This window comes from Lepidochelys kempii, chromosome 7, assembly GCF_965140265.1.
Source record: "Lepidochelys kempii isolate rLepKem1 chromosome 7, rLepKem1.hap2, whole genome shotgun sequence".
Lineage (NCBI taxonomy): Eukaryota > Metazoa > Chordata > Testudines > Cheloniidae > Lepidochelys > Lepidochelys kempii.
Genome location: NC_133262.1, coordinates 36100765 through 36125317, shown reverse-complemented (window position 1 = coordinate 36125317; position 24553 = coordinate 36100765). Strand labels below are relative to the sequence as shown.

General features: G+C 40.1%; 1 protein-coding gene across 3 annotated transcripts in view; it reads right to left on the bottom strand.

The window, feature by feature from the left end:
* Positions 1–14811: 14811 nt before the first annotated feature.
* Positions 14812–24553, bottom strand: part of NUP210 (nucleoporin 210) — a 117722-nt gene continuing 107980 nt past the window's right edge. For all 3 annotated transcript variants that reach the window (XM_073352190.1, XM_073352193.1, XM_073352191.1), the window contains 5 exons: positions 23272–23522; positions 20875–21091; positions 20133–20228; positions 19945–20025; positions 14812–16983 (listed from right to left, as the gene is read on the bottom strand). In XM_073352190.1, coding sequence (XP_073208291.1) covers positions 16883–16983; positions 19945–20025; positions 20133–20228; positions 20875–21091; positions 23272–23522 — 746 coding nt within the window. In that variant the 3' untranslated portion in view covers positions 14812–16882. The remainder of the gene's footprint in view (positions 16984–19944; positions 20026–20132; positions 20229–20874; positions 21092–23271; positions 23523–24553) is intronic.

The following is a 24553-nucleotide window of genomic DNA, read 5'->3' as shown; positions in this document are numbered from 1 at the left end:
GTCTTACTAAGACTCAGGCCTTGAGAGGAACATATTGCATGTTGTTGTCACAGGCCCCTTAATGTAAGTGAAAACGCCACAACTGCAATGTTTGAATGTAATATGAAGGGCTTGTTTTAAAAAAAAACAAACCACTTTAGTCTTACCCCCACGATCAGTTGCAGTGCAAATGTGAGCAATTCAGCCAGGACTATCCTACTTTTGTTCCCCCAGGTCAGATGCAGCCTACTTGACGAATATATCAGGCCCTTATTACAGTCTCAAATGCTGCAGAAAACAAGCTCTCTTTTTGTTTTTTAAAGTTTCTAGTTCTTTGGGTTGCATAGATAACTTGTTTCCTGATGCAGTGTACTTCATGGCATTCAGTGGGTTCCTGTACTGCAAGTTGCAACACATGATCAGTCACCCGCCCATGCGGAAAGCCTTCACAAGGCTGGAGAAGAGGACTAAGTGTAGGAAAAAACTCTGAAATCTTCAAGGCTCCATGCACATGTTGAGAAAACACATTTATAAGCCATTATATTGTCTCTAAAAATATATGCCTTGCATACGTGCTTTGAGAGTTAAGTGGCTATGTATGATTAAGGTCCTGGCAGAATCCATATGGTTACATTTCATCCTCTCCAACAAAAATATACTTAATTTAATTTGATCTAAATGATACCACAGTTGGCAATACAATTCCCGTTTTAATAGAGTGGGAAATAAACCCTTGTGCTTAATAGGAAATACTGTAATGCTCAGGAAGAAAACTAACTTACAGTGGAAAGAGCAAATATGTAGCAAATGCAGGGAGGGTTAGATGAATTTCGTCTCAACCTTTCCAGGAAAACAATTAACAGTGATGTAAATGCTGAGCAGTTATTCATACAAATCAGAAATCTGGCATCTTTCACTGACCTTTGGTAAATGAGCTACACACAGGACAACAAATACAGAATATACCTTAAACTTCTGTAACTACATGATCATCACCGTAACTTATCATGCAGGGTAGGTGGAACTGTCGGATGAGCCTGCCCCACAGAAAATATTGGCTGCTGGAATAACATGTCCCCCTTTGAATTGCATTTATTACAGTATTTTCAGAGGGTGAATATGGACAAAAAATGTTTTGCGGCCTGAATTGGTCCCACCAAGTGTTGGAAGACACTCTGGTTATGTGCTTGAACTGAAGGATGTGCTTAAGTGCTTTGATGGAACAAGGACCAAGTGCTCAGCATCTTCCAGGATTCAGCTCTTAATCTCGCTCATAGGTGTGTGTTTTAAGAGGGTGGGATATTTGTAGCACCGTTATCACACAATGAAACATTTTTTAAAAATATGGGCAGCTTTAAGGGATGCAAGTATAAGTGTAGCTGGAAGAAAAAGGAAGCTTCTGTTGATGTTTTGGTTTTAAAAGGGAGGGACTGACTTGGCTTCAGAATGACCTTTTTCAAAATGGCTCTGGGTAAATTCAACTGATTTAATCCAATTTACTGTTAGAGAATCGGAGACTAAGGTCCAAATCTCTTGTATTTTCACAGGTTTTTCCTTGCGGACGGGGATGTAAAATGTCAGTAATTGCAATAATCTGTGTAACATACAGTTATGAATCCCAGTAGCTGGGGACTTAGTGCATCCTGGGCAAACACCACATCCAAAAAGCAAAAGAAAGTGGTGCTAGACATAGAAAGTCCCTCTCTGACATATGGACCCTACCAGTGGCTCCTCATATTCACATTGCTGTCAAGATAATCCTTCAGTTCAGCTGCTTGTCTTAAATCAGTTCCTGTCTCTCTTGAGGGATAATTCAGCCCTAAACATCCGGATAGTAACTGAAGATGATTCCTAGTTTTTGATCACTTTACTCCCTTTCCTCCTCCCCTCCCCCCACCGCCAATAGCTGGCAGCGAGAATGCTCCTGGAGGGGCCACACTTTGAAGATAACAGAGATTCTCTTTCTCTCCCCACGAGACACTGTGTTGCAGCTTTATGCTGTTTATTCTCTAAGAGCCAAATCTTCAGATGGTGTAAACTGGCCTATCTCCGTTGATTTGAATGGAACATGCCGGCTGAGGATCTCATTCTCCCAGCTTCTAAGTCATAAGGAGACATTAATGGGCCAAATTATAGATTGCTGGGGAAGAGGGCAGAAAATATGTGCTGGGAGGACACAACCAAACCCAGGCAACCCACTCAATTCACAGTTTAGGTCCACATAAGTAGATTACAGTCCTTGGACATAGGCCTTTTGGCTGAAAGAACAGGATAGTGTGCGGGGTAGTTTACACCATGTCCACAGGTAAAATACACAGTATACGTCTATCTAATTAAGTTTCCTTGCCTTTTACTGGTTTGCAATTTGCCAAGTCAGCCATATCTTTTCTGGTGCTGTTGAATTTTACATCACCATTGTTAAGACTAAATTGCACCATCACATCCACACTGCATATGTCCAGAGGACCTGACAGGACCTGAAATGCCCAGATCACCCAGCTTTCCTCTCTCTCTTCTATGACGGTAGATCCCCTCAAAAGGCATGGTTTGGTCCCAGTAGTTAGATTTAGCAAAATGTATACAATCCTTTCCATGCTACTATCTGAAATAGGCCAGTTTGGAGCTAGTTTATGGAACATTACTGCTACCGTTATCTGGGATAGCGCACACTCCTGGGTCTCCTGAGAAATCTAGCTAACAGATGGCTCTGTGGCTACACATGTTTTTTAATCTAGTTCTCAGCTCAATCAGAAATCATTATACCAGATCTAGAAATCAGAGAAAACATGTGGATTTGTACATTTCCCAGAAGTCTTTGGATAAGTCAAGCAGTAAATGGATTACATGCATCCAAAAGTACAGTGTGTAGGTTCATTTAATAAGGAACCCAAGTCTACTCCAACGTAACCATTCCAGAACACACCATGCAAGAGAAAATCAGAACTATGATCCTTTGCACTTACATAATAGAGTAATGATGTTCTATACTGCACCTCCTCACCAAGGCATTTGGGTGCTGTCCAACCATTTGAAATGCAATGAAAGACATTATCAAAGCAATATTATGAGCACTGATAAAATACAAACAACATCCAATCTGCCCTCAGATACATGCTCACAACTCATGTGGAAGTTAATGGAGCTTGTGGGTGCATATTTAAGGGCAGAATTTGGCCCTAAGATTTGAGAAGCTCTAAAATTGTTAGTAGCACAATGGCAATATCTATAGGCACCAACAGAGATTATGCTAGGCCGCAGTCAAACACCCTGTGAAAGACAGTAAGCTCGTCAAGCCAGGATGATCTAAACAGACAAGATAGGCAAAGTGTGGGTGTAGACACACAGGCATGGAGCGATGACTCACCCATGGTCACACAACTGACAGGTGGAAGCTGGGAACAGACTCTAGCTTCTTGACTCCTAGTCCAGTGCCCTGTTCACTAGCCCACATTGCCTCCCCGTGAAAAAAAATTATTTCCGTTAGTGATTTACTTCCTCTAACGGCAGACTCAAGAGGACCGGAGTACACTGATTTGCCACCTTAGGGATTGTCTTCACATTGAGCGCTACAGCGGCATGGCTGCACTACTGTAGCACTTTAGTGAAGATGTTCCCACGCTGACAGGAAAGCTTCTCCCATCAGCATAGTTAATCCACCTCCCTGAAAGGTGGTAGCTATGTCGATAGGAGAAGCTCTCCCACCAACACAGTGCTGTCTACATAGGGGAATAGACTGGTATAACTACATTGCTCAGGGTGTGTGGATTTTTCACACCCTTGAGCGATGTAGTTATGCTGATATAGCTGTGTAGTGCAGACTCTTGCCTTTCTGATTAGCAAGACCAGAACTTAATAAATGGAAGGGAAGCTTAGAATGCATGGAAATACAGAAAAATCTGCAGGCAGACTTCAAAACTCAAGAGTTCAGAAATCTGGATTAGTGTTAGCATTGCTGGGCCCTTATTCAGTACTAAGTGGCAAGAATGCTAGGAATGTTTAATTCTGTGGAATAGGCTATGGTCATGAACTGTTCTTTTCCTCACTAATCCAAACTCACTCACAAGTTACTTGCATTTTTTTCCTTCACGTAACAGCATCTGTTGTTAAAGGTCAAATGGCAAAGATTCATAATTGATTTTTGTGCTTGTCATTATTGCAGATTTATTGTTTATAACATGCAAGTAACCAAAGCAAATGATGAAGTCTAGTAAAGGATGTAGATCAGCTGAAAGAAGCTAGTTGTCATCTTTCCACTTGATCAATTTAACTTGCACCTTTCTTGCTATTTTGTTTGTCCCATTAAATCCACAGTTTTCTTTCTGTGAATGCATCTGTATACTGCATGAGAGTCATCTTACTTGGTATTTTATCTTGATTTACTGCCTTTTCTTCTATTCACTTCACAGTGTACACAAAACACATCTCCACGTGCTTTGGAAAATTTCTGTCTGTGTAATCAGAGGTTAAGTGATGCCATCATTTTATTTGTTGTCTTCCTTCTTCATTATGGGAAGAAAACTATCTTTACTGCTATTCTGAAATTTTCCGCCCCTTCAAAATTCAAACTATTGCTATGTCTGGAGAAAGACCAAAGGCTGTCCACAAAAAATGATTATAGCATGTTTAGTCTAGAGAAGATGGATGGGGGACATGATAACAGTCTTCAAATATGTAAAATGTTGTCATAAAAAGGGTAGTGATGATTTTTTCTCCATATTCACCAAGGGTAGAACAAATAGTAATCTGCTGAATCTACAGCAAGGGAGATTCTGGTTAGATATTAGAAAAAAACTTTTTAAGCTTAAGGATAGTTAGTACTGCAACAGGCTACCCAGTGAGGCTGTGGAACCTCCGTCATCAGAGGTTTTTCAGAACCGGTTAGACAAACTTCTGTTCAAACTTCTATTTAATCCTGCCTCAGCACAGGGGGATGGACTAATTGATCTCTCAAAGTCCTATGATTACATAATTAGGTCCAAATATTGTTAACAGAGGCACTGTGGCTGACATTGACTGTAATCATACTCCACAGAGGCATAAGAGTCCACGCTGATGTGTCTGTTTGTAGGACCAGGCCCTCAATATAGAAACTCAAAACCTTTTAGTATTTTCCTAATTATGGGTCTCTTTTAACTTCCATTGAAGTCAGAGAGTCTTTTGATTGACTATAATGGAATTAGGATCAGGCTCCATGTTTGCGAGGCTATGTAGAATTTTTTTTTTAAAAACAGCTTTTTCATTTTTATTTTTATTTTTTATTTATTATTTTTACAATGTCTATTGATTTCAAAAACTGTTCATAATAAAAAATGGACACGTTAACTCAGTAACAAAAAAGGTCTGAATTATTACTCTTCACCCACCTTGTGACACCTTCCTAGCAAAATTACAGACTTTTCACATCTTTTCTTTTAGCTAAGAGACAAATTCCTCTCATATCACGACAGTCTTCAGTTTTGCCATTAATCTTATAAAATGTTCATATGAAGCAAATTTCCACCATATCAATTTACCAATCTTTTCAAGAGTTTCCGTTTTATTGACCTTTCAAGGAACAATTTCTTTACACAATTAAGAGCAATTGCAATCCATTTCAATAGACTTTCTAAAACCTATGTAGAAATATCATGTAGCAAGTCTAATTCTAACTCAGCTGGTGATGTATGATTCCATAGTATTTCTATAACACAATATTTGATCCAAATTTAGGACATAGCAAAATAAATGTCACACTGACATTTTTGTTCTTCTCACATTAAATTCTTTTATTTCCCCCCACACTTCCACTTATCTTTAATTTTCACTATTTTCTTTCCATTCCATTTGTCTTCCCCCACTTCTGTCCTGATCGCTTTGTTCCTTTCTGCTGTACTACAATTATTACCTACAGATGGTAAAAATCACTCACAGAAGTGAACATCCTGTGTCTGAGTAATTACCAACCTGACCAAAGTTTTGCAAAGGCTAGCAACTGGGAGACTAGAAGATTGTATGATCAGATCTGGGGCTTGATCCAATGTGACTGGAGTCAGTGGACTCCCACTGATTTCCAAGCATCAGACCCTACAATTGCTGACTCCCCTCCCACTGACATTTTGTGAGCTACAGATTATCCCAATTAGGTTTTAAAATTACATTTTCAGTGCCTCTTCTATTTATGAACAACTCAATTTCTGAGTGACTCATGCTATCAAATTACGAGCAACTCTTTCCTAAAGTAAGCAAGCTTTTTTCTTCCTTTAGCTAAAAGATGACAGTTTACAATATTTGTTCCGAGGGGCAGTTTCTTATTACTTCACAGCTTCTCAGCATTCGACTCTCTAAGTAAAATTATTTGCCAGTCCCTTGTTCCATTAAACAAATGGATAGTATCTCCTCCCTCTGGTTCCCTCCCCCCCCCCCAAGACTAGTACATTTGGCACCCAAAAATTATTGTAAGCTAGTCCAGGAACTTTAAAAATTTGTGATTAGTAAATTGCTTCCCTGTCTTGGATTTAATATAGCCAACTCAGATTAGATTTAGATGCCCCAGTCTGGGCTGGATGGAGGTGCCTCTCTCTGCTTGGCATCCACAGCCATGAACCCTCTTCTGGAGTCAGGCACCTAAGTAGCAGCCTTACTTTTTGCCCAGTGGTTAGAGCACTCCCCTGAGATGTGGGAGACCTGAATTCAATTCCCTTCTCTGCCTGATGGGGAGAAAAGAATTGAGCATGAGTCTCCCCCATTTCGGGAGAATGCCCTAACCACTAGGCTGTCAGATATTCTGATGATGTTCTCTTTCAATCACTCCTGTTGACGCCTTTCCACGCTTTGAATAATTATGTAAATAGTCACTGGGCCGAAAAAGAGAGAGACTCTGTAACCTGGAAGGTAGGGCACTCTCCTGGAAGGCGGGAGACCCAGAGTCCAGTCTTCTTCCTTTCATTATTTATCCACAGTGGAACAGCTTGAACAGGAGATCGAGAGAGAGAGACCCACATCAGAATATCCCACAGTCCCTCCCACGTGGCTGCAGTTGGAACTGTAGAAAGGGGCTTTATATTGGTATAACTTCTTCGCCTGCCCATATAGGAATAGTTGTACTAGTACAAAACCCACCTTTATACTGATATAACTGCATCCATACTAAGGGGGCTAGGCTGCTTTCACTACAGCCAAAGAGGTACAATTTTGGTGTTTAAACAAGTTCTAACTTCACAGTAAGATCTTGTGAGTTATGAGGCTCCTCGGGGGCAGTGCTGTGTTTTGACAGTCCCATCTCTTTAAGAAGCATTGAAAAAAAGAGCATGTAACAATCTGGTTGATTGCAACTACACATTGTTCAAGGTTACTGTGACAATGAAAAAGCATGGGAAAAAGCAGTGAGGCCAAAAGTACTCATAAGCATGAAAAATTAAGAGAGTCATAACAGTGCCACTACTTATACAACAGTGGCTACTGCTCCCTAGAAATATAGTTATCAATGCTAAATGCATCAATAAAATGTAAGAGCCAGAGTGACCACACAGCCATTTTGGATAGAGCAGAGTAGAAACACCACTTTAAAAGATGAAGGAGGATCAAAAGAGAGAGAAACAATCTGAGAGTGAATTATAAACAGATGTATCTGCTGCTAAATGGAAATGATCAACTACTCTCTGCAAACCATTTAGTAAGTATTACAAACTGCACAGCTCCTGAAACACTGACATCCAAGCAAAACAACACACAGGTGAAACAATGCTGTGTTGAATTGTTATGAGACATTATAAATCGCAGGAACAGGATTATAAATACAAAAAGCTCTGGAGCAGGCCACCTGCAGTGGTAAACAGCACTAGTCACCAACTGCAATAAAAATAGCCTTGCAGATGTAAGGGCGAAGCAGTGGGGAAAGTATAGAAAACATTGCTAGGTTTATTGAGAGTGGAAGTGAAGAGTTCACGATAACTCAAATATAATGATGCTGAATATAAAGAAGAATGATAAAATCAGCTCGATACTCTTGCTGTTAATTTTGAGCTTGAAAGCTGGAAGAGAAGCTGAAAAACTAAATCCCCATATAAGCCTGGGCCTAACTTTAAGCAGACATGTAGTTCCATTGAAGTCAATAGCTGGAAATTGAAGCTAGACAAATTCGGACTGGAAATTAAGCACACAGTTTTAAGTGAATCTTATTAACCATTAAAACAAATTACCTAGGGAAGATTCCATGTCACTTGAAATCTTTACTTCAGACAGCCAAAGCTTGTTGAATGGTATGGTCCTGCTCAGCCTGACATTATGGGCCTGATGCAGGGATTAGTATGTGAAATGCTACAGTCTGTGCAAGAGCTCAGACTAGAGAGTCACAATGGTCCCTTGTGGCCTTAACATCTACAACTCTGAAGCAGGAGGAATGTTTGTAGGTGATTTAGGTCATGATTAACCTAGCCATGTGACTATGAATGTAAGCTATGTTATTATTAAAACATGAACAAGCCACATTTCTTTCTGGAAAAAAAAACAGTTGAAGTACAGCAATGGATTTTAAAACAACACATTGTTTCACTGATGTACCTGGCACAGTGAACAAATGACGTCTCCGGTGTAGTGCACACATCATGAGATTTCACTGCAATTTCAATGCAGTGATGGAACATCCGATTAACATAGCCACAAGCCTAATGCCACAGTAATGACCAGTAACGAAGCAGCTGAGAGTATAAAAGTAGGGTCCAAAACTTACCCTCACTCAGAGGCTCAACAATGGAGCATGGGGGAAAGAGGAATGCTGCCAGCTGTACAGTGGGCCTCTGGAGCCATCCTGCTAGCAAAGGGCAGGGTATGTGAGGGAAGCCAGGCATATGATACGTTCTCCTGTACACACTTTTGCTCTCTAACAGGAGGCTGTTTGTGCCTTTAGTTCGAGTTGCTGACTGTAGCATATCTGCTGGGATCACAGGGATCTAACCGCATTCAAGCCAGCAGACCGTGCCCTGTGGGGCTATATTTTATTGGTAGGTGCATTACTAACATCCCACCAACTCAAGAACCTACGTCTCCACAAGGCTACATCAATGTCAGATTAATTCAACCCGTGAAATGAGTGTAACACACCAGAGAACCAGGCTCCTACAGCTCAGTGAAGACCTAGGAGGCACCTGGTTTCACTGGTGAACTTGCATACAGAGTGAGAATGGAGGACGGAAGCTTCCTGTGGTATTTCACTACTCCCTCAAGGCACCAATACAACCCAAAGCAAGGTTTAACTTTCACACTTGTATTGACTCTAATGTTTATTTCTCCCATAGTTTTCTACTCAGGAATTTACCTCCACTCAGCCTATTGAATATTTGTTATTATAAGGTGTTGGGTCTTATGTTATACCCAGTTTCTGCTTGGCACAGCAGACTAAGGTGACTGTCAAGGAGCTCCCTGGTTCTGACCCAGCACTCGCCTTGGCACACATTAGAGCAGTCTGTGGGCTGCTCTAACTAGCTCTGGCTGGCTATAGTTTCCAAAAGGACACACTCTACCAGCAAGCAACAGCCAGAGGGCAGCATGCTCTTGCTACCCCGCAATGCTTCCAGGTGTAGGTTGTAGGAAGGGAGCCGTGGGCTGGCTATACTGGCTCTGTGCCCGCTGGTGACTGCCTATGCTAGGGGAATCCTCAGCAGGGGATTCGTGGGTGATTTCCATTTCCCCAGCACCTCTTGAGGGGTGCAAAAAGGGAGCCAGACAGGGCAGAAAATCTGCTTCCTCATTTTTAAGTAAACATAGAGCTCAGGAAAGGTGCTAGCTAGACAGCCCAAGAGACTGGCGTTCTTTATTTAATCGACAGAAGAAGCTTCCCCTACAGCAATCATCCCCGTGCTTGGCCTGGAAGAACCACCTCTCGCTGTGACACATGACCACACTTTGGAGAGGAGACTCCCAAAAAGCACATCATTGAATAATGGTAGGTTTTGTGATGTTGCACTAAGAACCAGACTGACCTAAAAGCTGTACATTAGAGATTAGTGCGAGAACATCATTCTTTTCACCTGGGCTATTAAGCAACCACTGGTGGGCAGCAACTGGTCTGGATGCAATGCGCCAACCTAGAGCTGAGACCAAAAGGCCCTTTATCCCATTACCAATTTAATATGCCATCTGTGCACTAAGCATCCTGTACCTTGTTTTGTTGCAGTACAAAGCTCACATACACAAGGATGCTGCTAAATGACCCTGCTTCAGCTAAGCCCTTCCTTGTTTCATTCTCTGGGGCAACAGCATGATACAGGGTTTCTCTATTTAAAAACAAAATAAAAACATAAAAGGAAAGTGCATAATGTATTATGCAAATTACAACTGATCACATTTTTATGAGGACTGCACACGTATTGCCAGGAGTAAGTAGCTTCCCAGTTGTAGTTTGGGGATAAATCCTTGAAGACAGATCTAAACTACTTAGCAAAGAGCATAGGATTGGAATAAAGTCCTGTACACTAGTTTTGTCTGGGTATGTACATGAAAGGGACAGAAGACCCAAGGCCAACTTAATTTGTAGAAAAAGATTTCAGAAATGTAACAGTAGTGTATGAATTTCAATAAGTGGGGAAAGATACCTATTATGTTAAGTTCTCTATTCTGGTGTTATCCCCTAAATTATTTCACTGAAATTCATTTACTAACTTTCTTTCACCCCAGTACTAGATAAGAAAAGAAAAGAACTAGATAAATTCATGGAGAATAGGTCCATCAATGGCTATTAGGCAGGATGGGCAGGGATGGGGTCCCTAGCCTCTGTTTGCCAGAAGCTGGGAATGAGTGACAGGGGATGGATCACTGATGATTACCTCTTCTGTTCATTCCCTCTGGGACACCTGGCATTGGCCACTGACAGAAGACCGAATACTGGGCTAGATGGACCTTTGGTCTGACCCAGTTTTGCCGTTCTTATGTTCAGCACTTGAAAGTCTGACAATCATAATTCAGTAAACATCACCTGCTTTGTTAGCATGACATGTCCTTCCCCTTGAAGAAAGAGTTCCATCAGTGACATAAGCCACAACTTGAGTAGGACTTAATGATAACTTATTTTAAAACAAGCACTGCCAATTCCTTTTCTAATCCTTGCTAATGCTAAAGGCTGAGCAAATACAGAAAGTGCAGCTGTTATCTTACAGATCAGTTGATTGCACAGTCTGTGACTTTCAGCCTTGCTGAGATAAAGTTTCCTGCTTGTGTGTCATTTTTTACTTTTACGCACCACAGCATTTTAAAAAATATTATAGGAAAAAGGATCTTTACAATTGACATACATTTACCATGATCCTTTCCAGACAGAACTGTCTGAATATATTCTCAGAACAAACTCAGAAAAATCTACAATCATTTTTGCAAGGCTCTTGGGTTAGAAATTTAATAAAACCAATTTTTAAAAAATGTTGGTTTTCATTACTGAAAATTAGCTAAAATTACCTCTCCCTTTTAAAGAATTAAAGATCTCAAAAAACTGCTGCCCATATATTTTATTAAGAAATGGCTTATGTTAAGTCTTTCTTGGTATGCTTTAAAATACACAAAAGAACAAAAGCACTTTGTAATCTTCTAAAATCATTAGCCCAGGAGCTACCCAGGTAACAGAAGCAGAGTGTAAAAATGTTGTGTGGTCTCCAAAACACTTTGGATGCACAAGATGAGGAACTAAATCATCTACTCATGCTGTGTACTGCAAGAAGCTCAAAACAAATCGGAGTTTGTCACACTGGAACAGTGATTTTTTTGGTTTGAGAGTCATCTGAAAACAGAATATGGTTTTCTTGGTTGTTGAATAATTTCTGGTTTGTAGCTCACTCCTGAGCAATACATAACAATTATTAGATATTCTAAGGGCTTGGTCTACACACAGAGTTAAGAAAGTGGATTACGCTAAACTGGAACAGAACACTGTAAACGGTTCCACTCACCGCTATAGTGGCCCCAGAATCAGGTCATGGTATTACAGGGGTCTTCCTCTCCAGTGCCCCGCTGACCATTTCTTTGGTCCAGAAAGGGACTGTCTGGCTACATCTTCCATGCCAGTCCTCCAGTCAGCTCACCTCTTTCCAGTTCTGTCCCCTACCAGGGTAACAAAAGTGCAACTAAAAAACCCACACCAACATCCAGACAGAAGATCCTTCTGCCCCCTCAGGCTATGTTTCAGTCCCTGCTCTTCTCCCCTACTCCCAAGCCCTGCAGAGCTCCCTCTTTGCTCCTTTGTCTGAGCACTGCCTTCCACGGCTCCTCCCCACCCGAGCCCTTCTTCCTAGCTTGTTTCCTCACAGCTTCCCCTCTCCTGGGACTCTGGTGGTTTCCTCCCAGGGACTCTGTTCTTCTCACAGGCCCTATTGTCAGGCCTCCCACAGGAGCCTGACCTGTTCTCTGTGGTCCTCGCCAGCCTGCCTTCAAAAGGCCCCTCCCAGAAAAAAAGAACTCCCCTTGCTCCTCTCTCCTGGGTCTCCTCCCTCACTGAGATCTCTTCCCTCTCTATGTGGTCCACCCTGACCCTTTCACAGCTGGGATCACTAGTTGTAATTAAGTCACTCCATCAGGATCAGCTGGGGATAACTGCTATGCCACAGCCAAGACTGAGCCTGTTTCCATTAAAGGACTGATCAGCCAGCCTGTGGCTTTTATTCTGGAATAAGAGCATCTGCACATGGAGTTATTCAAGATTAGCTATTGTGCTTTAAATTCACATCCTACTTTAATCTGAATTAACTTTCAAGTACAGACAACCCTAAGTAATAGCTGCTTGGACTGGCCACATTTATTTCAGGGCATGTTTCTTTTCCCTCGCTACATGAGCGTAACTCTTAGAATCAGGTTGCCAGTACAAATATTAGCAATTATCAATTTAAACTATTTGTTTCCTGGACATTTCCTGCAGTAGTCACTTACCACTCGCTGCTGCAAGCCACCATTTCTGCCACTGAACTCATTCAATTGGATATTCAGAGAAGTAAACACAAGGTTGTAAACAGACAAAGTCATTTGTTCAGAAATTTGAATATTCACAGATTTGGGTTTGATTTTTTCCCCTTCAGTATGCAACTAGTTCTATGTCAACCAATGAAGGATTCTATTCACTGTAAGAACCAATACTACGAAATAATTTTGCTGATTAACCAAAAGCCATTGCAACAAAGACTGAATCCTGATCCCACTCAAGGCAATGGCAAAATGCCTATAGAACTTAAATCATAGAATCATAGGACTGGAAGGGACCTCGAGAGGTCATCTGGTCCAGTTCCCTGCACTCATGGCAGGACTAACTATTAATGGACCAGGACTTGGCCTTATGTGCTCCATTGACATTTGGTCATAGCATCACAGTACAAGAATCAATTTAACTCATTCACAATGTTTATGACTCCACTGGAAAGTACTCATCATAGCTGCAAATTCATCAGCTTACAATAAATGTATGAGAAAGAAATCGCAGCATTAGGTGCAGAAAGCCTGAACCTTATTCTAGTCAAACTGTTCTTTTAAGAAAAGATTGAGTTTACAGTGGCAGAAATTTGTTTAGACAAAGAGCGCTTACATCTCCAAATAACCTTCCAGAGCACCAGTGGTTTGATGCGACCATACAGGGCTCTAACTCAAAAGCTTTGTTTCCTCTTGTGGCAAGCCATTTCATGAACCAAGCCATTTTGCTTTTAGAGTTTTCCCCCCCTTGACCCTGAGCACTAGCAATTTAAGGTAAGTCACCATTAGGGCAGTTGGATGCATGCCAAGAAACTACATCTAGGGGCCCCAAGAGGTGTAATATACAACAAGCTGTTCCCAAAGCACTCCACCCAAGTCATTTAATACTTAGAGCAGTTCACTTAATTAAATACATACAACACAGAACTGGTGGCCTAGACTAGGAAGAGACTAAGTACTGGAACAGAGGAGACATTTTTATGTTGAGGAGAATAAACCTGTCTATAAGCATTTCTAAAGTACTTATCACCATAGCAACTCGGTATCTCTCAGATATCTTTAGCTCTCTCCAAGAGGAAAAAATTGCCATTTCTGAAAAACCCAAGTGAGAGCTGTGGAAACTAAGGCATCCTTTACCATCACTGAACACAAGGGAATTGAGATGTTCAGCAGAGCTGACTGAAAAAGAGACCTACCCATTTTAGATGAAAATTTGACAAAAATATTTAAATAGAAAATTATATTTTTGAGGAAAGATTTAACAAACAACCCCTCAAAATTTGGAAAATGTTGACCAACTCTAATGTTGAGGAACTCAAAGGGAAGGGCCCAGAGTCCTCCCCACCATTTCAATCACAGAAGATTTATGGAATTCCTCACCTATTTCAGATGAGAACTCTCAGCCACTCCCTATCAAGTTCATAAAAAAATAACAGAATCAAAGGATAATCTGGACACCTCATCTGGATATATCAGAAGAAATCAGCTGCAAGTGATAAGTGTAGGTGACAGCCATTAACTTGCATTTAACACTGCTGTTCATGAGCTTAACCAAGTGTTTCGCTTCATTCTATAGTTATATTCTTTACAGATCAGTTCAACTCTGCAAAGTGCCTTAGTAAAAATGGCATCCTGGGGGGTCCATCTTACCTGTATTTCAGTGATTCCATGTCAAATTTGCTCAGTTTACAAGTAAAAGGTTTTTTTTTAAACCCCTTCAATTGGTAAATTTACATACTCACTTTTGGTTTGGACAGTCAAGATAGATTATTTTTCTCATACCACCTGTAAAATCCTGTAGGGCAAATTACACTTTCAGTGGCACCTGCATAATCCTGCTGTCTCCAAACTACGCCATAAATTACACCACTTAGAATAGAATGTAATATATATAATAGAATATAATAGAATAATATGTTAAGGAATCTTATAAAGCTTTATTAAATAAAACAAGTATAAACACTCATATTTACATTCAAACTCTCCATTTTAAGGAACACCAGCATGTAAGGCACATCTGTATTTCTCCAACACTAGTAACTAAATTATACAAAACCCCACAAAGGAATACTATTGAACAATGTGGCATTTTCCAGTAATACCATGTAAAAAAAACTACATGCCACAGAATTTGTCTGTGTATACATTCATGTCTTTCGAATATTTGCCTGTATAATCTTGCATATTTGATATATTTCTCACAAGAAGAGCTGAATGTTTTACTGGCTCACACTGTAATAACACAATATTATGTTCTTTATAACAGATCACTTGTGACTACCTTCATCGAACTTTTTGTTGGTTTTTTGACAATTCACAACTAAGGAAATTATTCACAGTTGCCACTCTGACAGTATTACATACATGTAAACAAAGCCTGAGGCTGAGGGTGATAGCTGCAAAACACTGCCCACGGGATAAAAGAAAATGACCAATAATTCAATTTCATCATCAGAGGATTTAATATACCACAACTGAGGTAATTTTTCCCTCCTAGGAGCAATATTTTAAAGCTATGGCTTGAAAATCACTCTCTTCTCATGTTTTAAAATAAACGTGTAAAAATCTCACTCGTGTGTACTTTGTAGGCAGTCTTCTGAAAAGCACAGCATGTCTGAGCTTGTGCAGTGATCTACCTCCTGGTTTAGTAAAGTAGCTTCTGACTTTTCTGTCGATAACGCAGTTTGAGTCATATGGGCCTGTTCTAGCCAAACAAAACTTAAAAAAACAGAACAAAAAATAAAATAGTTTACTACCTCTGCAATATGCTGCATACACTTATTACAAGTAGCTGTTATACAGTAAGCACTCTTTTTACTATTAGATAAGATATTAATTATACTATGCTCTGCTTGTACACACCATTAATAGCTAGTAGTAAAAGTCAACATTTTTAGGGTGCCCATATTGTACCAGAGACAAACAGGTTAAACTAACTGAAATTCATATTTCATTTTTATCACATAACATGCCACTTAGTTCACAATGCAGTAACCGGGGCAGTGGTGATGCATGGAGGCTCAGTGTCTGCTGAGGTACCTATATTTCTAAAATCAATCAATAAAAATACACTGTTCTTCATGTTTGTATTAACAAATAAAGAGCCAAAAACAAATGAAAAATAACTGCCTTCAATCAAAAAGATTTGCATATTCCTTTGTAACAATTCTAGAAATCTTCATTCATAAATTATGGTTACTCTAGAAAGGCACATGCTTTTTAGCATTCTCGGCCATTAGCGCAGGAGAGTACAGTAACCATATATATACTGCAATTGTACCTATGGGGAGCCATAGTTATAATTTTCTGTAAAAAAAAAAAGAAAACAGACTAATCTATTCACAGTTATTACAGTATTTCTTATTTTTAAACTGGCAAATAATGAAGCTAAATCACATTGTAAGGCTAAAATATAAGAACACTTATCAGTGCAGTACATTCCTGAGTCTCATGATGATAATACTGGAGCCCAAAGAAAACTTTAGTCCTTTGAAATACAGACTCCATCACATTTTTGGCTCACATCTTACCTGTTTTACTATTTCCCTTCTTTGAAAGGCATGTTAAAAGAAAGTTAATGTCCACAAGAAGCAAATAAAAAAAAACGCAATACTTTAACCACTTTCTTCTAAGTGTACCTTCTAATTGCATGAAGCATGCAGGAAAGCTAGCTTAGCACAAAGAAAGCTAATTGTCCAGTCATCTTTGTCAACTGACCATAACGTAAAAGACACAGGAACAGATTTTACAGGATTGAAAGCATCCCCTTAAAAAACTGAAGAGCATTATTATGCATTAAAAAAAACAGGTGTTGCACAGTATATTACACTGCATTTTTAGGATGACTTGCATTACACTGAGCATTTGGAAGTTTTTAAGCCTAGCTGAGAATTTTCCAGAGTGAAATGAGTTTGCTACAAGTAAAAGCATTGACTTTTCTTTTAACCCAAGTATATGTCCTTGTGCAGACGAGTCCTGTAGTCTTTCTTTAATGTGAAGCATAACCAGTACTCCATAGCCTGGAGGGAGGACTGTTTTTTCTATCTGAGGACAAAGGACTGAGCGACGTTGCAGATGAAACAGAAAAGCCTACAGTCGTGGAGAAAGAGAGAAAACAATCATATTAAAGAAGGGGAGGGGGAGTGAGGGAGTGAAAAACCAACAGCTGCTCTTAGATTGGATTAACACTGGAAAGGGAGTCTAAGAACTCACTGAAAATAAAGCTCTACCTTTATATTGTGAGGTATATTTTTATCAAATGAGAATGATGGGACTTCTGTATTTCTTCTCACAAGCAACATGAATTAGTGCATCGATAAAACCCCTGAGGCCCACACATATTTCATTTCAGTAAATAATGACAGTAACTAATAATCTGGGTTTGTTTTACCTCACTCTGAATACCCCAAAAGTCATTAATATGAAGCAAGGCTCCAGTTCAGCAAAATACTCAAGCATGTGCTTAACTATAAGCAAGTAGTCCCAACTGAAGTAAATTGGATTATTCGTGTATTTACATGCATTGCTGACTCAGGGTCCTACACTGCAATAGGTATTCAGTGACTTCTGTGTGAAACTGATTGATCTGTTTTTTTGTGAAAGTTAATGTGATTTTTTTCAGTAATTAATTTTATGTGGTTATTGACCATCTGATGTTTTGATTTTCCATGGCAGTTCAAGAAACTGAACATTTGTCATGGGCAGGTACACGGAAACTCAAATGCACACAAAAAGTCATAGCAAGGAAGAAAAAGAATATGAACAGTATTGCAAAAAGTAAAAGAAGAGGATGAGTATGTGGTGAGGTTTGCAAAACTAATCCTACTTAGTGGGAGTGAGAGGTTTGTGAATTCTCTTCTTACCTCAACCAATGACTCACCTTAACATGTCACAAGCAAATTTAGGTCTATATTGGAAGTAGGTAAATCTCTATCACTATTTATTAGGGGAACTTAAGGTGCATAGTTACATTCAAGTTCACACAGCAAGTCAGTGTCAGAGACATGATTAGAAGCCAAGTCTCTTGACAGCTAGATCTATTTTCCCCAAAATAATTTCAAAATGTAGTAAAATTGAACAAAAACTTGTGAACTCTTTGCAAGCCCCAAACCAGGCACATGTCAAGAAAAGATTTTGGTACGAAAATTTCACCCAGCTGTAGTTGTTTTAGCTTCTTTCTGTTTTGTCCAAACAGAATAAAGAGCACATTGGCACCTGAAGCCTAGATTTTTGGATAAGTTTGAATGTACAGTAGTGGGAGCTCTGGCCCTAACAGCATCAACAGAACAGTTGGTCTACCATGTCTGAATTCATTAATCCAGGGTTTTAAATAATTGCTTTTTCTGGCCAAGGGTTAAAAAGGAACAAGGCAAAATGGGAGGTCCTGCAGGTGCTGTCTGAAGATGCGTGGTGGGAGTAAGAATTTCTTTGGAAGTTTGGTAATTTTATTCCCTGTATGTTACTTTCTGTTCTCTGACCCCGGAGCAGTTTAGTGATGCTTGTGGCAATTCTTTTTTTAGATTTTCATTGGCATGGGAAAGCAGAAGACAAGGAGAAGCAAATGAAAGGCTCCTCCAGCTTTCCTTGCACCTGGCTTTCTTAATCACTTCCTTCATCCCAGATAGGGTGTCCAGACAGCAAATGTGAAAAATTGGGATGGGGGCAAGGGGTAATAGGAGCCTATATAAGAAAAAGACCCACAAATTGGGACTGTCCCTATAAAATTGGGACATCTGGTCACCCTAATCCCAGACCAGATATATTCTTCCATTTTTTTCAGCAATTTTTTGTAGCTAGTGAGGCTTCCAGCCCTTCTGCACTCTGTTCCCATGGATTTAACACTGGGACCTTCACTTTAATTGAAGGCAAAGAAGTTTCCTTCTCTGCTCTACGTAGGACTATGCAGAGGAGGAAGTTTCCCTCTGCAGTAAGCTGGATACTTCACAAGGTTAATTTAATACATGAAACATTGCAGAAGATACTGTAGAGATGATCACTAAGACAACTGAAATCCCGGGTAATTAATTTTGATTCCTTGCAGGCCCTTGCTCAGACTTTAATAAAGGGTAATGTAATGCCAAGGAGGAAGAAAGAAAACCTAAGCTCATTTTACTAATTATAAGAAGAATTTTGAGTATTTCCCAGTTATACTGGGCTTGATTTCCAAATTAAATTTAAATAGTCTCTCTGCTCATTGTTTTCCTTTTTAAAGAAGGGAACATGCCACTACTTTCCACATTTTATTTTCTTTCCTGACACACTTGGCAGTGATGATGGTAAAAGCTTTTGGGATTCTTGACCTTGCCTGAATCTTCCATGATCAACAATGGAGCCTGAAGCATTACTAAACCCTTTCACCCAGGGCACTCTTTTGGCTAACCTTCATTCCACCAAGGATATGTTACAAAGAAACAAACTTATAAATAAAAGTGTGTCTGTTCTACCATAGAGGGACTGAAATCTCCATTACAGCATAGGAAACTGCCCTGAAACCCTCTTAGTGGAATTTCCCAAAGATCGCGACTAAGACAAAGTGTTAAAAATTTCTCTCTCAATCAGGAGTGCAACTACTGACAGTCAAAGAATTCTGATTTTTCTTTATGTTTCTGATCAAACCTAAGTATGTACCCAAAGTAACATTGGGATTTCTGATGTGCATGTTACATAAAAGGCAAAGTAACATACATAGAAGGTCTTGAGCTATGGGGGCTTTTGTCACTGGATTCCATAGGAACAGGATATGGACCTTAGTTTTCCCACTAATTTTTTAGCAGGGAATTTTTTCCCACGTATTTCTTGCAAAATACCATTTAATGATCCTGATTCTAGTCTCCATCACAAAAATGTAAATCACAAGTATTTCCACTGAGGACAGATGTAGAACAGATGTGTGAGAAAACAGAATCAGGACCACAAAAAGTTGTATGGTGCTTAGATGCCAGCCTTGTAATTTATTTCAGGATACAGGCTTCTCTTAGTGCAACCTCCTTGCATTAATTCATATGCAATATCTAGGGTAGTTAGTTAATTTTATTTATAACAGCTGCTTACTGTTATAGCTGTGTTGAGGTGTCCTTGGGGTAAATGCTGGATAAGTGTTCTGTTCTTTTGGGGAGAAAACTGCATGGTAGGCTGAAAGACATTATCAAAAACATTTCAGAGTGGAAATTATTCCTTTAAATCACAGTTACAATGTTTAAAAGTTAGGAAAATATTATTGAAGCTTTTTACTCTCTTACCTATGATCATAACAGCTGTCCCTGCCAGCAGTGCAAACAGTGTGAAGAACATTACTTGATAGGAATCAAGGAAGTGTTGGAATAAGCTGGCTCCATCTGTGGAACCGATTGAAAAGGAGAGATATCATATGATGTTATAAATAGCATTGTATCTTTTTAATCCCCTCTACTGACAACTGGGCTCTTTTCCTAGTTTTTTTCTATTTCACTTTGAATATTTATTTGTTCATGATACATTTTATTAGTTTAAATAACATGACTGACTTAGATTACAATGGCAAATTCCACTATAATGTTCAAAATGTGCTTGTCGGTGATAACTCAAAATAGATTGAAATGTCACACACATTGTTCCCACATCAACCCACTAATCAGTTTTGGAAATGCCAAGCCACGTTTGAGAATATGTAAAAATTAAAGCAAGAAGTACTGTTGGATACTATAGCATTAAGGAACTTATGTCAGCTGGAATGGGCAAGCAGCCATTAGAGAGTATATTCCAAAGACAGTAATTGGACTGACCCAGAAACGGAAATGTGTCCAGCTTCAGCCACAAGGAGCATTTGCATGCAAACTTTGCTGTTAGAATATTAGTGTTTATCTCACATATCAGACAACTTTTTAGCTGACTGTTACCCCAGCTCAAATCTAAGCCACACTAAGTTCTACACCATCACCTTGAACACTAATGAACATTGGAGATTTATTCTGACACATGAAACACACAGATACATAAACTTACGTCTCATTGGCTCACTTCTCTCAGCTACATAGATCACTGTCACTGGTACAGTGATAGACTGGTCAGTCACTGGGCTAGATATGGTAAGAATGGTTGATAAGGACTCCTGGCTTGGAACTCTTGGATCAGATACACTAACAGTGTAGATTACATAACTAGGCAGTCCATACGATTTCTCCTTCTCAAAGGCCTTCACCACTGGTGACCCACATTTCACCTGCAAGACAAACATACTGTCCGAACAAGCACTATGCACACCCTCTTTTCCTGGTTCTATGCCAATGAGATGCATAAGAATTACCACTCTCTTGGAAGGAAAATTTGCTTCAAAGAGGAGCAAATGCTGTAACCATAGAGCTATACCACCAAACATCCTCAGAGTCACTCTCCCTCTCTGCTCGCACAACTATCTGTTGCCGTTTCAGTATTGCTGCTGCTACTTTTGGTAAACCCTCTCTTGCAAGCCTGGAGAAGAGCATGGATGTGAACTCCCCACACAGTAGCATATGAAAGTAATATCATCCTGCCAGGGCATGAAACAAAACATGTGAGTGATCATCAACTAACTAGTAAAACTAGCTGTACCGTTCGGTAACAAAGTGAAAACAGAAAAATGTTTTCACTCCCTGCTCCCTACCTGTTGCATAACCTCCAGGGTTACTTGTAATAATACTTGTACAACACAATAAATGTAACAGTATATTTCCACATAGAAATGTGATTCTCAACATAAGAATAGCCATACTGGGTCAGACCAAAGGTCCATCTAGCCCAGTATCCTGTCTTCTGTCAGTGACCAATGCCAGGTGCTCCAGAGGGAATGAACAGAACAGGTAATCATCAAGTGATCCATCCCCTGTCGCCTATTCCCAGCTTCTGGCAAACAGAGGCTAGGGATACCATCCCTGCCCATCCTGGCTTCTCAAGTTGGTGGATACAAGAATGTTAACGTCAGCTACAGTACTTAAAAGATCCTCCTATCCTTCTACAAATTAAATCTTTCTACTGTCGGGTAATGTCAATACAGTGAGTCAAATACTAAAATGCTTTAAAAAACTTAGCAAGGTTGATGAACACAGGTTGTTATTATTTTAATATCAGATCTCAAATTTTATGACGACTTTCTGCATTTAGTCCCTGAGGTGAGAGGAAAAACAATCAAATATTAGATATGCCCAAATATGGTTTACTTAGCTGGAAAAAATACACACAACTGTATGTGCACAATTACAAAAACTAGTGTTTTAATCTTTCCCCTCTGTAGAGATTATAAATGTCTGCAGTTCACACCACAGCAGGTACTGTCAGAAGACATTTTTGAATTTTAAAGGTCATGCATGTATTAGTACATAAAACCAGAGAATCATAGCAGTTACAGATGGCAAAGAATTGAGTCAGTCCACAGAAAGTGCAGCACATGGTCTCTGGATAGACGTTAAACTAGCAAACATGATACTTTATTTTTATGCAAAGCCAGGTCTGTTTGGGCTTCTCACAATAGCTACTAAGAATGGATCTAACAATCCGCACAAGTATAACAATGGGCAACGGGTTATAGCTGGTTGTGATGGGGTGTAGGGGAACTAACTGCGCCCTAATATATAGGGGGTTAAATTCCAGCTACACCTTCTCCCCCCTTGCATAGGTGTCTAGGGGAAGATATATGAGCAGGGCTGCGGGAAAGAGAGAATGGCTCTGGGAAGGCTCTATGCTAGCAGAGCTGCCGGGGGGAAGAGGGTGGTGGGTGAACCTCAGGTCAGGAAATCTCCCTCCTGTGTTTCGCTCAGGCCCATTTGTTCCGATTTATGATGAGAAAGGTTTTACCCCTGCTGAAAAATCCTGCCAATTCAGCTACTTGATTTCTCCTGAGCCACCTCATTAATTTACACGCCGCCTCCTGGGACTATCATCGTATACATGCCCTGACCTTGTGTTGTTATATTTTTTGTGACGCGCCATGTATATTTACACTATGGGCTACTCTGTGACTTGCATGGCACACACGGGAAAGCAAGAGCCCCTCCTTACATACTTGCATGGGCTACCTGGGCCTGGCCACACAGATGGGCAAACATTCCCAACACCAGGCCAGCACCACTCCTCACGACAAGCTGGCCAGCACCACTGAGCAAGTAGGGGGTGTGTGTGTGAGTGTGAGAGAGAGAGAGAGAGAGAAAAAATTTGCTATAGGAATAAGCCAGCCATAAATGACTCCTCCCCTGGAGCAAGGGAAAAGCATGGAGGGCATTAATCATCAGAGGGATGAGAGAGTCACATTGCCGCCTGGAAATACTCCCAGGCTGATGACGTTTACACACTGGCCCCTTGCTCACAAATGCACCCAACGGCTCAATACAGCCTTAAATATGTAATGAGAATTTGCCGTGACATACTCACCTCTAGTTTGTCAAGAATTTCAGTGGCTCCAAATATTTTCAAGTCACAGCTTGTGTAATGGTTACTTAAGAGAATTTCAGTCTGATCAGCATAAAACCCTGGATTGAATGGCACTTCAGCGCTGATCTGCTCTCCAGAGAAATGGCTGCCCTGGACTGAAGCCGTAACTATGAGAGCAGTTTTGCTCATGCTCAGATGCTTTAGCTGCTTGTCAGTAAGTCTGTGCATTGTAATGGAACAGGTATAGTGTCCTATAAAGATGAAAACAGTTCAACCCTTGTTAATTTACTTGAGTTTCTTTATCGTTTTTCTCTTCACACCCAAGAACATTTCTTGTGGAAAAGGGAGACTTTAGAGGGGAACAGAATAAGGAGAAGGTGGTGCCCTGACAAACCACAATGGAAAGGGTGTCCCAAGAGCGGAAAAAGGCATGAAGGTGCAGTGGACAAATGGGACCCTAGGATGGGGCCTACCAATAATTCCCAGTGGTACTGAATTAGAAGACTCCCTTCATGTAAAATTGTTCATGTGCCCAGCTGGTTTGAACCAAATTTTGAGTGCATGATTACTGGGAACACTGGATCAAATGCTTTATTCCAATTCAAGTATAACAACATATACTCTGTTCTCTTCATCCATCTAGCCAACAACCATCATCATAAACTTTGTCTGGTATGATTTGTTCTTTAGAAACCCATCCTGCATATTGCCTTATTGCACACTGCTCCATTACTGCTCAGATATTCAGTGATTCCCTCCAACCCCTTAAACATCATCCCATTAGATTGCTAAAATAAATAAAAAAAGAATCCCAAAGTGAGCCGAGTGGATATTATCAGTACAAGCTGATTTTCTCATTCACATCAATTTCCTTGCCATTTTCTCCACCATTTGTATCACAAGACAGATGCTTTTCTCAAGAACAATTTGAGGGGGAGGGAGTAACCACACTTTCGCACCTCGGAAGGTTTGGCTGACCATGTGTTTAAGCACAGACCTGAAGCAAGGATAAATAGATGCCCCTTTTTTCCACTCTGTATAAGGAAACTGCAACATCTTACCCCCAGTAGCATACTTTCTGCAGCACTGTGCAACAAAGGCAACCTCCATTATGCAGAGCGGCAGGTCTAACGGACTATTATAAGAAAGCTCTCTCCACATAATCTGTGCTTTTTAAAAATCATATTGTGACTCATCTACACTTTCCCCCTGCTCTCCCAGTGTTGCCAAATCTCATGATTTTTTCGCAAGTCTCATAATGTTTCGGTATGTCTTAAAGCCC